At 37.9% G+C, this 15,761-nt stretch overlaps 1 protein-coding gene and 1 long non-coding RNA gene across 2 annotated transcripts; one reads left to right on the top strand and one right to left on the bottom strand.

The window, feature by feature from the left end:
- Nucleotides 1-797: 797 nt before the first annotated feature.
- Nucleotides 798-9,111, bottom strand: LOC130722971 (protein PECTIC ARABINOGALACTAN SYNTHESIS-RELATED). Its single transcript, XM_057573871.1, has 11 exons — nucleotides 8,592-9,111; nucleotides 8,417-8,467; nucleotides 8,228-8,318; nucleotides 7,685-7,761; nucleotides 6,240-6,328; nucleotides 5,852-5,971; nucleotides 5,274-5,390; nucleotides 5,046-5,189; nucleotides 2,133-2,256; nucleotides 1,847-2,038; nucleotides 798-1,544 (listed from the first exon to the last, which is right to left on the bottom strand). The coding sequence occupies exons 1-11, from the start codon at nucleotides 8,853-8,855 to the stop codon at nucleotides 1,185-1,187; spliced, it is 1,629 nt and encodes a 542-aa protein (XP_057429854.1). The 5' UTR covers nucleotides 8,856-9,111; the 3' UTR covers nucleotides 798-1,184.
- Nucleotides 9,112-12,066: 2,955 nt separating this feature from the next.
- On the top strand, nucleotides 12,067-14,027 carry LOC130723531 (uncharacterized). Its single transcript, XR_009014300.1, has 3 exons — nucleotides 12,067-12,524; nucleotides 12,657-12,788; nucleotides 13,626-14,027. It is a non-coding gene; the product is annotated as an uncharacterized LOC130723531 (long non-coding RNA).
- Nucleotides 14,028-15,761: the final 1,734 nt, after the last annotated feature.

The following is a 15,761-nucleotide window of genomic DNA, read 5'->3' on the forward strand; positions in this document are numbered from 1 at the left end:
AGGGATCCATTAACTCTAGGAGTGCTTATAAAAAAAAAAAAACTATAGGAGTTAGTCAAAAAATTAACTCCAGGATTAACTTTAACTTACTCCAAACCATTGATTTTATTAGAAATTAAAGTCTGGGATTTATATTTACCATACATCATATGACCCTCTCTCCATTTCTTCCTTCTTTGCAAGTCAATTGACATATATCTTAAAACCGTAGATTAGAAATAAACTAAAATATAGGAAAAATTTGAAACGCATAATTGTCGGTGATTTTTCTCTTCTCCCTCTTTCTTTGTCTCCACAGCTACTAGATAACATATGAATTTGAGAGAGGAAGGTTCTGGAATAAATCCTTGAAAGGTGTCATTTACCTTTACCAAAATAAAATAAAATAACTATGAAAGTAAGTTGTTTTGATGAAGGTTACACAATTACACATACAAAAAGAAGAAAGTAGGACTTTGCTAGACGTGGAGTAGTTTAAGCTTTGGTTTATTTCATGTATGTAAGTCTCACACAAAGATCCTAATCAATCAATTGTTTTCTTAAAACACGGAATTGAACCTTTGATAAATAATTAAACATGTTTTGAGAAATTAAAAAACTTAGAAACAAATAGGTAATTTAAATTGTGGTTAATTTCAGACCATGCCCTTTTAAAGTGAATTGATTATCTCTTTCCTGCACACTCAATCTTCCTAAGGGTAACTTCGACTTATTCACTCGTTACAAACATATTTCACATTCTTGAAAAACCTCTAATTCGTCCTCAATTTTTACACCTAATGATCCATTCATTCATATAAAAAAAAAACACTAGTAACATATGATTAACTTTTGATTTGCACATTTTCTGGGTGCAAAAAATATCAATCTCTTTCCAGGAGGAAAAAAAGTGGACGTGAGGTATTGCTACAAGAGAACACTGGATAGGAAATCTACTCATTAAAATGCTAGCCAACAGTCAGTCTCACTTCCAGCAAGCATCACCTCTGCTCCAAATCCTTGTTTACTGCCCCAAACCCATGGTTGACCAACACAACAAATTATAACTTATACCAAAACCATCATTTTGAAAGATTTCTAACACACGACCGCAGCCTGAATTATCACATTTACCTTTGGGTGTAATGGCATATATCTTCGAAATGCACAAGCCCCTGTGTAAGGTTCCAATAAAATAGCTGTAATTAGGCTTTACACATGCAAGGAGTCAGAGGGTTCTCCCATAGGTCATAGTTAGGGAAAGTCTCTTCCGGCAATCCCGTCCGCGTCTGGTGAGTAACGACTACATCTTCTACAAAAGTAGCCCAACCCATGTATGGATCCCCAAAAGACTTGGACATTAGTCCTTTGTCAGGTTTAATTGATTTTAGACGGTGACCCATGTATCTCCGGGCACCAATGATCAACTTAGCAAAGTTGCCTCCATGGGTCATCACGAATACATCTGATTTCAAGCACACCAAGAAGTCAAGAGCTGCAAGGCTTGTTACATGCTTTCTGAAACCATCTAATTCATCTTTAGTTGCCAACTCCTCCTTTGTGACCTATTACAAGAAGTGAAAAAGATCCATTACGTTGTAAAAGAATCTAAGGAATCTGTTGGAAAGTTATAGATGAACAGATTTAGTATATTAAATCAGTGACAGCATGATACAAAAATTACAGAGAGATAGAGAACATGACATCATAACTGCTTAATGATTAGCATTAACTTCCGTTCGAATCTCATTGTCATGCATTACTAGATAATCAATCGGTGTGATATTTACTTAGAAAAAGCATCAAAATCCTTTTAGAACATCAAGGCTGCTCATTTTTATAATGCACCTCGTATGAGAGGTCTTACCAGATTAGGGAACATATTCCTGAGCGGTGCCATCCGGTTCTGTCCACCATACACTTGCCCAGAAGCTACATAAATTTGAGTTTCCTTTGGGTAGCCCATAGCCCGAAGAATAACAGCCACTTCTGCAGGCTCTAGAGGACATCGTCCCTCCTTCCGCTTTTGCAGAGCCAATTGCCAAAGGTGGGAACCATTCTGCATTTTCAGCAAAGATAATGGGACCAAAATGCCTCAGTAGAAGCTTCTTAGTGCTCATTTTGGTTTAAAATAAAAAATAGAAGTACAGCACCTTGTACCGTCGAGGCCACTCCTTTTTTCTATACTCTGCCATCTTAGCTTTCTCCTCTCTTGTCCCCACAAAATCACAGAATGATAGACCCACCATTCCTTTCTCGAATCTAAGATGCAGAGCCCTGTTTACAGCAAAACTGTTAAATGACTGGCACTGGGAAAATGCACCACTTGAATTTGATAAAATAATACTTGTATTTCATTGATCATATGTGACTGAAAACTACAATATATATAGACTAACAAATAGATAAAAAGAAACTAAATCTATCTAAACCTATCTCTCTTTAAATAGATATTATCTCTATTTAAATAGATACTGAACTAGAATAGATAAACAAATCTTAACTATATCTCTATGAGATAAGACTAATAATAAACCAATCTTAACAGATATTCAACACTCCCCCTCAAGCTAAAGTTTACTTAAGCTTGTAACAAATCTAACCCAAGAAGAAAATTATCTTAATAGATATCCCTTAATCATGACGGTCTTGACGAATCTCTGAATTGAATAACCTTTCAAACTTCTAGTAAATCCATGGCGGCAAAAGACAACTTCTCATACTTCAAATTGAATAATCTTTCGAACTTCTGCTAAATTCATGGGCAGGCAAGAGACAACTTCACATACTTGATCTGGCTGAAATTGATGCAAGACAAAAACCAACTCTTCTGAAGTGTCGTAGGGTAGCTGAGCCAGCAAACAAGGGCGAAAAACCAGCAACAATACGCCCGAAAACAAAACAAGGCTGAAGCAACAACTCACCAACAACAACCACACAGAAATAAAACATACTTGAGGTCGATCGATTGATGGCTTCTAAGACAAACAATGGTGTCAACTTTGACACAGACAACTCTCAAACATTAGAGAGTGGGCCAGCGCAACTCGCAACTGAAGCCCTAAAACCAAAACCAAACCAAACAGGGCCATTGCAACTCGCAGCTGAAGCCCTGAATCCAGAAAACCAAACAATCGAGACAAAACAAACGAAGGTGACACTGTCACCTTCAAAACCAAATTGCATAAAGCCAGCCAAGATCAATATAATAAGAGCATCTCGAACCATGAGACGCAAACTAAGAACTCATACAGCAAGAAACATCGCAGATGAGAAAACACAGCAGACCCACGAACCAAACTGGAAGAGGAAGACCAGACGACCATTAACGGTGGCGCCACAACACGCGTCAAATAGAGGACCTTAAAAACCAAACCTGGCTGATACACAAAGAGGACCAGCGAGAACAATGCAGCGCAATACAATTAGATCCAACCAAACACTTCTTGAATACAACCTCCACCAAACCAGCAACAAGGATAACGATTGTCGGCGGTGGTTGACTGTGGTCTCTATTAGGATATTTAGCAATATCCAACACTTCCCCTCAAGCTATAGCATATAGTCATATGCATAGCTTGTAACAAATATAATTTCACACAAACGGAGAACACAATGTAAGGTCAATTCTCCACTTCAAGATAGCAAATATTTTCCTTTATCCTCACTTTGCAAATGAGATTCTGTTGAGGACTTCACGGTTTGCAATCTTGGAGTAACTTGGATACATGAACATTAACGGCATTCATCTACCGCAAAACATTGATAAAATCTCAGCCAACAACAATCACTCACTCCTATAAGTTCAATACTGTACTAGGATTTTGAAAATTCTCAAACAAATATTACTCCCAATGTCCTAGACTTGATGTCACAAAAACAACAAACTGACTAGAACCATCGAAAGGCATACTGTATAATCATGCAGGGATATGGACCAATAAAATCTATCTGATTCCAGAACCCAAAACGAAAGGAGAATTGTAGAACTCACAGGAGACACGTGGACAAGGTGCTACAGTCATGTGAATTCCACACAACTTGTCTCGTGATGAATCAATAATGCATGAAACCCACAGCATATATGAATTGATGAATCATGCAAGGCACCATTGGCATCCTACAATTATTTAATTAATGCTCACGCTTGCAGTGAAGAATTATTAAATCACTCCAATCAACAAGTCTTGAATCAATTCTCAAGATTCATTCCAATCACAAGACCACATTACTGAATCAGTACAATCACGAATTATTGACCACGCCGCAGGCCACACTAACAATTTGTATTCCAATCCTTATGCCGCAACAGATAAGTATGAACAGGAGGTACCGTGGCGTGGGAGAGAGAAAGATATTCATACCACAGATTCTCACCGAAACTCACCCACTCAAGGACCAACCTTGCTCAAGATACAGCGGCGGTGCTTCAGGGAAAAAGTGTAATTATAGATTACAGTGATAACCTCATCAATGTCAAATTTCCTCATCACAATCGAGAAACTGACATTTGAACAGAACCAGGAGAGCAGAATGAACCTTTTTGTGGAAGCGGCATCAGGAACGACGGCTGGGAAGGCGGCGTGTGGAAGGACGTTGACAGTGGCTGAACATTACTAGGGTTACTAGGGTTCCAAGACAAAGGGGACCATAATCAGAAAGAAACGAGGCCGTAAGAAACGGCTAAAACTAACAAGCGGAAGCAAAGTACAAAAAATAAATCCAAAGAGATTTGGAAAGTCACCATGAGGGGGCTCACAGGGGAGGAGCCCCCTCACAGCGGAGGGATCAAAACTAGCTCTGATACCAACTTGAATTTGATAAAATAATACTTGTATTTCATTGATCATATGTGACTGAAAACTACAATATATATAGACTAACAAATAGATAAAAAGAAACTAAATCTATCTAAACCTATCTCTCTTTAAATAGATATTATCTCTATTTAAATAGATACTGAACTAGAATAGATAAACAAATCTTAACTATAAACCAATCTTAACAGATATTCAACAGCACCCAAATTCAACTACAGCTAGATCTTAACCACAAATTTCCCTTACATGTAAGGATTTGAACTTCCTGTTCGGTTTCTCATTCTTGATGCTAATAAATCAGCCATCTGCTCTATATCAGGAAGAAATTTCAAAGCATGATAATTAACCCGGCATCTCAACTTGTTGATTTCTGTAGGAACATTGTCATATCTGAAACAAGAATTGAGACATCACGACAACATCAACTACATATAAAAAAAGTGATGTCTAGTAAAAATATCACCCTTGGCCTACCCTAGCCTATCAACAAAAGGTTTCAGAGCCATAATCTTCTTCTCCTTGATTCGGGGCAGAACATTGTCAATGTAAAACTGTGCAGGTGCATATTTTGGAATGTTTTTTACAGTCCGTCTGTAAGACAACACAATCTTGCTGTTAGTCAAGCAACTTACAGCAAACCAGAAAGCCATCAATATCGAACACCAATAATCAAAAAATCTAGGTTGACATCATTGATAACAATTTGCAAAAGCTAAGAGCCTAGATATTTATCGACAAAATCTAGGTTGACATCATTGATAACATCTTGGGACTTAGATGTTCAACAGACTCAAATACAAAGCACAGCAACCTAACTGTAAATTCATAACTATCATGTTAGTAGGTCATGAAATGCACCATTTCAGCCAGACCTTATGTCGATCAATCCACGAATGAAACAGAAAATCAACATGATACGGCCTCTGGAGTCTGGGCATATTAATCAATCTCTAAATTGTATGAAAAATAGGATATATTTAAACATCTCTTATAGAAACTTCGGATTTATATTTTCAACAGACTCGATTCAAAGTAACAGTAATCTATCAAACCTTATACTAGAAAATAGCTCTGTTTTATCAGTAAACCATTCCGGTATATCACGGACAATACGAACATCATCCTTCAAGTAGTCAATGAAGTGATCCACGTCAAAGATGTCTTCGAATTTCCTGAATCATGAAATGCACCATCATGGTCAGCAAGGAGGACAGTCATTGGAACCTTTCAGATTAGGTGAAAAAAAAAAAAAAAGAGGAAAGTAAGCACAACTAGCAGAGTCATAAAAGCATTCACCTGAGTTTAAAAACATCCTTTTTTGGATAAAACATATATGATATTGATGATGTGATGCCATACATTTGCTTATAAAAATGAAGGTAAAAATACAATATACTTCAAAATATAACATCAAAAAACTTGAGGACTAGAGGATCTCACGTTTGGTCTTTCCAAATCTGGTCCTGCTTCAACACTGGCAAAATAAGAGTGGCATTCATTATTTTTGCTACAGCCACTGCATTGCATATCTGCATTTTGAAATATGAGCTAAAGCAAATCATGGACAGCTAAATTGTATATAATATTTATACATAAGTTTGTGCAGAGTTTCATATCATATAGCTCATTTCAATTAACAAGAAAGTGAAATTAAAGATCATGGATCAAAACCAACATTGAATATGCATCAAAATGGTGATTTTAGTGGTAATAGCTAGCAGAACAGCTTATTTCAGTAACACGACAGTGAAATCACCGCATATGGATCAAAACCAACATAGGACATGCTTCAAAATGGTGATTTTAGTTAAAATAGCTAGCAGAACAAATTGGAAACTGCCAACGGAACAGTATTGAGCAGTGAGGTCAAATGATGGAATGGCAGTATTGTGAGGCAATTTTGTGCCAAAACACCATTTTGAGGCCATGGCTTGCCCATGGCGGAAATAATGCCAAAACCAACTTTAAAAAATAATAAATAAATATGGTTGACACTTGACAAAGACCTTACCCATTTTAAACCCTATATACAACCAACTCATTGTGCCCATCTCTGCCATCTCCCATCCCACCCATCTCTGGTAAACGGACCATCTCCAATGAACAGCTCAGAAGTGTATTCTATGGCAAATGGCACTTTCTTTTCCTCCTATTTCATTGTGTTCTACTTCTCTGTAGTGTTCCGTGAACTTTATGGCTTCCCAAGTCATTGTTTTTTGCATAGATATCATTGCTCTTTTTTCCTCTTTGCTTTGATTCTATATTGTCTAGCCGTTCCCTCTTTGTTCAGTGGTTCTTTATTCTTCTTTCTTTGTTATTTGTTTTAGTTTTTATTATATTCTGCCAATTTTTTAGTATAGTTTTTCTTTTTACGGGGGGATGGGGTCGGGTATTATTTCATATTATAGCTGCTATGCTTCTGCCACACTGTTTGATGGAGTTTTGACTTCCTGCCATGTACCGCTGTTTGTCATTAGAAACATTGGTATTGAGACACCACTGACCACTCTAATACCAGATAAGAATGCAGAGGACGCTATTTGAATATATTGCCTGGGTATAATATCTAGATTTCATATAGTAAGATAAGTCTTCTCAATTGATTATAAAAAAAAAGTGCATCATAAAATTGAACAAATATGCAAATAAATACTGTCCTAGGATTTTATTTTCTTCCTTTTTAATTAAAAACAGACAATTCAAAGCACATTAAGTTCACATATTTGACAACAGGAATAAAAATTCTCCAACTAAAGTATACCAGTCTACCAAAGAATGATGACAATGCAAAAGAAAACCAGCAAACAATAAGAAGCAAAAGAATTTTGGAAAAGGAAAACAGTCTAGACTGGAGTTTATCAGAACCGAAAGAATAGAACTCATACCGCAATTCTTTGCTGATTTAGGCCACCTTCAGCATGAATGAATATATACCCACTTGTTTCACTTTCAGGAGGAAGTTCTACACGGAAGTATGGAAGTACTATCAATAATAGCAGTAGAAGAACTAGAAACAACATAAAAGCACTAATATGAGCCTATACCAAAGTAACATATGTGAGATGTATAGCAAGTATTAAATTAAGAAATGAATATAGATATAATAGATATACAGAACTCCCTCGTTACAAGTTTCAAACTTAAGGATTCATTCACTTCATTAACAATAATTGCTTTACAGTTATAAACAAAAAAGTATCATCATGGATTCATTCAAATATCTATCTTGAGAATTAAGATACTAATGACAACTACAGTTTGTTAATGCAGCTGCCAAAGGCAGAACATGTTAAATTGTCACAACTTCAGGATGAAGATGTTCTTGTTTGTTTGTTTATTTGTGAGTAGCCCATTTGGCAATGCTGATGGAATGGTACTAAAGACTAAAGATACAAAAAGATAAAGGAGCCGAAAAAACCCGAGCAAACCTGATATAACACCATTGCGACGCTCGGCACAAGGCTTCCAAGATGTGGTGGATGAGTAAGGATTTTCCCAAAGAGATGCTGATTCTTTCACCTAAAAACAAGCCATGTAAAATGTGAATGAGGAAAAAAAAAATACAATACAGAATGAAAGAGCAAAATAATGGTCCTTCCTTTTGATTGATAACTTACATGTGGACAGTGAAGAACAATCCCATTTTTCTTACACAAGTAAGGAGAATTCTACAAGCAAAAACAATTATGATAAACAATTATGATGAAAAATAGAAAGGTAGTGAATCGAATCAATCACATGAGGTGAAAATCAATTCGAATTGAGATAAACAATGTGGAAAATGGGACTGACCAATTTATGGAGGATGACGAATAAGGAGAGCAAGGCAAGGAGAAGTAGAAGCAAGGTGAAGAATAGAGAGATCCTGGAGTTGAAAAGAGGAGGAACCCTAGGCTCGTCGGAGCATAGGTGGTGGAAGAGTGGGCGGTCGCGGTCCTTAGGGGAGTGGCGATCGGCGGGGATGAGAGGGGAGGAATCGGCGGCGACGCCGTCTCGTTTCATCGGAGAAGAAGTGGCTCGGCTGCCGAGTGACGACGAGTGCCGGAGCTCCGCCATCGCGATGAGTAGTTAGTTATTCCTCTCTCTCTCTTCTCTCTCTCTCTCACTAGTTTACTGAGCAGTAACAGAGAGGAAAGAAGAAGCGTTGCTTGTTGTTGTTCTTCTGGGGGAGTAACACTCCCATGCCATGTGTGTGTGTGAGTGAGTTGAGAATCAGATCCAGTTGTTGTGCTTGTTGCTTGTGTTGTGCGTTTTCGTTTCTTTCATGATGATATTTTATTTTATTTTCCACAAGCGATGACTAGATGGAATTGGATGTTCATTGAACTGGGATCATCAATTCATCATAGATCCATTGGGTTCTGTAATAATGTAAATAAGTTTATCTCCCAAGGGCATGGTGGTCATTCAACCACTCACGCTCTTTTATGTTACTTGCCTACTTGGGCCTTATGGTGGTGGTCGGATTAGCGTGACGCGAACCGAATCCGAGCAAATTGGTAGTTTTTTCAAAGAATGGGTCGGTTCAAGTCGGCTGTGGTTTGGGGACGGTTCATATGGGTTGGTGCGATCAGTTTTGATTTGGGCTCCAGCCTGACTGAGCAGACCGAAGCTATTATATGGATCAAACTAATTTAGCAAATGTGGAAGTCTAGGTCCACCCCATACGCGAGGGAAAAGATAGCGACAAAGGCGAAGTGACAAGTCAGTGAGCCTATGCTTCAGTCGATATTTTCTTCAATTCTTGTTTTTCTTTCCCATAAATATGAACGCATAGGAGCTAGCTAATGAACATTTTGAAGTTTCGGGGGAGTTTCGACTTTCACGATTCTTCTCTCCTCCAATTTGAACCGCACATCAGCAATATCTCTTCATCTTAACTTATTCTATCCTTACCACCATGTCCCCTCACCCCCGCCATAAAAATTGTTCGTGAGAATTCTCCCACCAAGCCTCCGAGGAGAAGGCTCCTCGTCATAGCCGATATAGAAAATGTTTGTGAGTCATCAACCGCACCGCATTACTGTGACAAGGTGTTTTGCTCCTCTATTGTATATATGTAACTACAACGACTACTATTATCAAACCAACGGTGGGTTGCTACAACATCCCCTCTGTTTGACCTTCCATCACCAGCACTGCAATTTCGTTTCTCCATCTCTATGGTTTTGTATTCCTATTATCTTCCCAGTGCATGAAGCAGACAAAAAATCAAAGCTTTTGGTTGATGGGTTTATAAAAATCAAACTTTATTATTATCTGAGAGCAACAACTCAGCAAAGAAATTTTGATGTCTTCTACACCTGGAGAGGATGCCATTATTTAAGGGAAAATTGAAGCTTTTTCATGTAGAAGTCATCATTTGTCAAACTTTTTCTTTCATTTTTTCTTAGTTCTGAAACTGTCTCAACCCTGGCGACATCATCCAAGATGTATTTGTCTTTCACATTCATCTTCTCTTTGCTTTTCTTTGAAATTGGTTGGATCAAAAAAACTTGTCAACCCGCCCCGCCCACAAAGCAAATCACCCGCAACCTGCCCAAATTGTAACCCACACCGGATGGTGGCGGTCCTTGTTTTGCATTGTTTTCAACCTGTCAAAACCAAAATTCTTAGCTTGAACTTGTCCGCTGAACAACCGTAGGATTTGGAGCCAAGGCCTCGTTTTCTATTCGAGATGCTATTACAACCCTTACCAACTCAATTTTCACCCCTTTTTAAAGGATTAATTTTCTAAAATGTCATGTGTTTCATTGTTTAGGGTGTTTTTAAAAACCTAGTCATGTATTTTGAACATACTGGGATTTAAAACTCAATGTCACGTTTTTTTTTAACATATCAAGTTTTCAAAAACCTTATAGTGTTTTTCTAAGATTTCGGGTTTTACACAACTTAGTAGTGTGTTCTTAACCTCATAGTCAATAGTGTTGTCTTTGGCCTTTGCATGTTGATGCTCAAGTTCATCGACAAAGGTTGGACTCAAGTGTTTCAACTTTAGCTTGGAGTTTCCAATTTTCATCTTCAAGCTCCTCGAGGCGAAGAGTAAATTCCTTTACTTCTTCAACATTTTGCTGGTACAAGGCATCTTTCTCAGAGAGGTTTTTCTCAAACCCAGGAAAGATTTGGTTTAGCTTAAAGGAAGGGAAGGAAGTTAGGAGTAGTGAAGAGCTAAAACAACGAGTTTGGAAAACTAATGTTTAAAAGGTGCTTTTATAGGCAAAAGAAATCATTGAAAAACATAATCAAATGACGTGTCAGCTGTTTGCGAGGACGAGCGGAAGAAAAATGCTCTAAGATACCTTCATCGGCTTCAATGAGGAAACTGGTTCGCTCGCAGCAAATGACTGAACGGGTAGGATCAAAACGAAAAATTTCCACTTATAAACTAAAAATTTAGTTCGCTGAAACGAACATAAATATTTTATCTTGTCAACAAAGCTTGACACTTCAAGTTGGGGGGGGGGCTCCTATTCTGGTCGGCTTCTTAGCCACCCAGACTAAGGATGTCTCAGCCAACCAACATGCTCGTATCAGAGCATATGCCATAAGGCTAGGCGGAATGACTCGGGAAGGAACACCCCACCAAGGAGTGTCCACTCAACCATAAGAGGGTCGAGATCAACAAGTCAAGGAAAGGAAATAAATAGCCACTTGTCCGCTCGGACACCTTGTTTAAGGGGTTTCCCCTCACTTGCAAAGACAACCATCAAGGACCCTAACCCTATAAATACAAGTTATATCATTCATTTACATATCACACTATTCATTCTAAGCATTTTCACTTAGATTTCTATCTGAGTTTATAAAAACCTCCCTGACACATACACTAACTTGAGCGTTGATGCGTCTTCTGCAGGTACCCCACCTCCCCATGGAACGTAAAGCTCCGTCACGACTTCCAGGACTTTCACCATGCAAACTCATCGTGATTCTACTCATTAGCCGAAAGAGACTCGCATAAGATTTTCAAGTTCGAACAGTATGCGATTAAGATTCTCTATATGAGCATCACATCTATTGCACATTCCAGTTGCCCCAAGACTAAATCGTTGTATCCTTAAATGTGTGGGTAGCAAACTCTTGCCAATGAGTCACAAAAAGAAGTGAACCTTCTCAGGTACACTAGCTCTCGATATCACTTTCTAGAATTTTGAAGATTGTCTACCAGCATTAGATATTGATGCATATGTGAAACGACCTGTTTTTTATAATTATTTTTATTATTAGAAAATTTGAAAAGAAAAAAAAAAGACTCACTAAACCTAACTTACCCTAACCCACACTGCAGCCCCACACCCCAATTACCATTCTCCATTGCAAAAAACAAAAGAATAAACCTAACATCCCCTTCAATCTTCCCCACGCATGTCACGATCTCCCCACACCCTTCATCTTCGCTATCAAGGGCAGCAAAACTGTGTTCCTTTCCCTTGACCCATTCCAACCTCTGTCCTTCTTTAATTAGTTGTGTCGCCAACACGTTCAGAGTGGAGATGCGACTGTAGCACCCAAGCATGGTGGAGATGATGTGTGGCGTGGCGTTGTGTCGTAATTGAAAGGTATGTCTTTGATGGGGAAGCCGTTGGCGCAAAGGATCTGTTGTGGCTCGTTATTTTTTCGTTGATTTAGTGAGAAATTGAGAAGAATGGAGTTGTCCTTGCAATATCTAGAGCATATGGCTGTTCAAATCAGATTGTTGCAGCGCATGGAAGGATACTATGCCAGGTGCACTCAATATTTATGTGTTGTCTCTTTAATGATTGTGAGACCATATATTATGGTGCTTTAGCTTGCTGTGCTCTCTCACATGGACCAAAAAAGTGAAATATGTTTTATTTTGGTTATGATTAATTATAGATGATGCACAAGAAAAATGCAAATGGATATATTTGGAGTTGATCTTTCAAATGTTTTCTGCTACTAGCTATTTCGGGTATTATGAGGTTGATGAGAGCAATCCATTTGATTCATTATAGTGGCTAATTCATGGTGAGTGATTTTCCAATCACTGTGGCTTATTTTTAATAATTATATAATTGCTGATTTGATTATTTTATCATATCACTATTTATTAAATTGGGGAAACATGTTTTACCGTTCTTTAATTATCTGGTTTTAGGAAGTTGATTTGGAATCTGATTATGAACTGACATGAGAAAACAATTTATATTGCTTTGATTTTGGAAATTATGTGAAACTGTGATTGTGAATTTGGAAAGTTGATTATGAGACTTTTGACGAGACGTGAACTGGTTTGAGAAAACGGTTTTGGGGATCCTTGATAGAACCCCGTAGCCGTTAACGGAGGTAACGGCCTAGGTGCACCTAGCTAGTTTGATTCCGGGAGGAGAAGGCTATCCGTTAGATGGAGCCGCCAGTGCACGGAGAGGGCTATCAACGAGATGTAGCTTCCCCCGATGATATGATACGATGTGACATGTGATATGAGAGAGGAAAGGGCTATCCGTTAGATGGAGCCGCCCCTATTGGATAGGCCATCCCTTAGGAGGAGAGGGCTATCAACGAGATGGAGCCGCCTCACGGTTCTACATGTGTGACCCTATTAAATTATATTTCTGATTTTGAAACGCTTTCATATGATTGACATGATTTTTATTCAGTTTCATTGAAATGGTTATTTATAAACTTTGGCAGTTTAATCATCTCTTATTTGAAATGATTCTTATTAATTTTATATATATTATACACTCTGAACTAATAGTGAAAAACTCGTGCTTCATTTGTTTCCCCTTTCCTGTTCATGGTGGTTGTTAAATCCTCACTAAGTCTTTGTGACTTACCCCATTCATTATTTTCCCTCCACAGATTCACAGGCAACTAAGTAGTAAGCTGATATCAGATTCAGATCGTTCAATTTATCTTATTGGTAGGCCTCCTTTGGTTGGTGGCTCGGTTGGTGTCTTTTATTTGATTCTAGTTATCTGCAGCTATAGGGAGTCTTAGAAGGATTTGGATTTAAGATTGTTATTTATTGTTTTATTGTAAAAGTTGCTCTTGAGTGCTAAAATTGAAATTTTCCTTTTAATGAAAGTATGAAAATGGAGATCATTATTTGACAAGTTTTGTCATTTAGATATTGGTGTTACAGATGAGATCTTGTATATTTATTTTTTTTATAAAATATAGAGAAACATATGTAACTTTAGAGAATAGTTTGGAAAATGATTTTTGTGAGAAACAGGCTTGCCAAACTAGAGTGTCAGTCTGTGCGCCGGTCACGGCTTAGGATTTTGGGTCGTGACAAAGTTGGTATCAGAGCTTTGGCTGTAGGTCCTATTAGCTGCAGACATGAGGTTGTAATGGAATCTTGTTAGTAAATTGTGAACCGCGACACAACTTACTTTCAAGATGCTATTAACTCCTCATGATAGTCTTAAAGTTGTTTCCAAAGTGTGATTTGAGTTTGTTCCTCAATCACTAAATTCCGAGTCATGTGTTATGTTTGATGAATATTCGTTGTTTAGTGAGGATGCCACGTAAATTAGGATTTCTTTAAGAAGACGAGTTAGCTTATTAGGACCCTATTTAAGGTATTCATGGTCGGCAGTGTAGTGCAAGCCGAGGACCATCGCCGATAGACATTGGTTGTTCGTTGATGTAGGAAATATTGTGGTGCTTATATTGAGACAATGAAATTCATGAATGACAGAGCTTGCAATTGATATGTGAAATTATAAAATGAGTAACATTAATGTGTGGGAGAGGTTGTTGGGCAGCGACATGGGAACCTATGTATGATAATTTGTGAGCGTCAGCAAGATGCTAGAAATAAGAGGGCAACAACAAGTAAGTGTCACTAGAGAGACATAGGTCATATTGAGTGGACACATGAAGTTTAACTCTCATGTCTGTTGGTACTAGTGAAAGTGGGAATCACAAAGGTTTATTGATGCTTTTGAGAGTCTATGAAGAGCACTTGGATGCTCATGCATAAGGGTAGTAGATTTAACATCGTTGAGCTGGAGCGTGTAGCATAAGATTGATTTGATGACTTTAGGTGTATGAGAGCGGTGTGATCACCTCTAGTAACACATGTGACTTTTCCTAGAAATTCATGAATCATATTCTTCTAGAGTGTCATAGATGGTTTGACTCACATGTTTGAGTTGTTGGGGAAGAATAAGTACAATGACACAAGAGAGTAATTATAGTAGATAATCTTAAAGCTTTGTGCAGGGTCATAGAATAGACTTTGGGGTGCCTTTACAATCCATTTTTTTCATCAAATGCATTTGCGCGAGATATTCATCATGTAGCTTGCTTTGCAGATAGTGTGGTGCGATGTTAGTGTAGTCGGACATGTCATATTAGGAGGAATTGTCTTGTGGTTGTAGCGCAACCTTCCCCTAGTCATGAATAAGCGTTAACATAAGTGACCTTAGCATCCTCTTTGACCCCCCTACAACACTTGTTAGACAAGCTATGAGTTCTTTTGGGTGAAGCCGAGGTTTATCCAAAAATAATGGTAAATGAAAGGGTAGTCGAGGTCAATGACATGATAGGTGAGTCGAGCACGAGTATTTTCTTTGACTCATCACGATGCTTAGGCAACCAATGCAGTGACAGCAAATATACTCTTTATATGATATTGAGATGATTATGTTTTGCTTAAGGCTATATGTATATACTTTTTGTCATTGTCGTCAACTCAGTGAATTATCTTCTTTCCTGAAAAAGACGTTGGTCGCTGCTGCACCTCTTGGGGAGCATTTGATAATTGAGTTTGTGCACCATTCTTTTTAAGGTATCCATTGGAGATTGAGAGTTGTGGTTAGTCATTATAGCATAAGACATGATTGATTTTAATGTGATCTTGGGAGATAGATTGGTTAATCTTTTGTCAATGATACTTTGGACTGTCATAGCAAGTAATGAGATTTTAATTATTTGAAGAGTCATCTTACACATTTTTGGGAGAGTGAAGTCAAACATCATATCATT

The sequence above is a fragment of the Lotus japonicus genome, chromosome 6, assembly GCF_012489685.1.
Source record: "Lotus japonicus ecotype B-129 chromosome 6, LjGifu_v1.2".
Lineage (NCBI taxonomy): Eukaryota > Viridiplantae > Streptophyta > Magnoliopsida > Fabales > Fabaceae > Lotus > Lotus japonicus.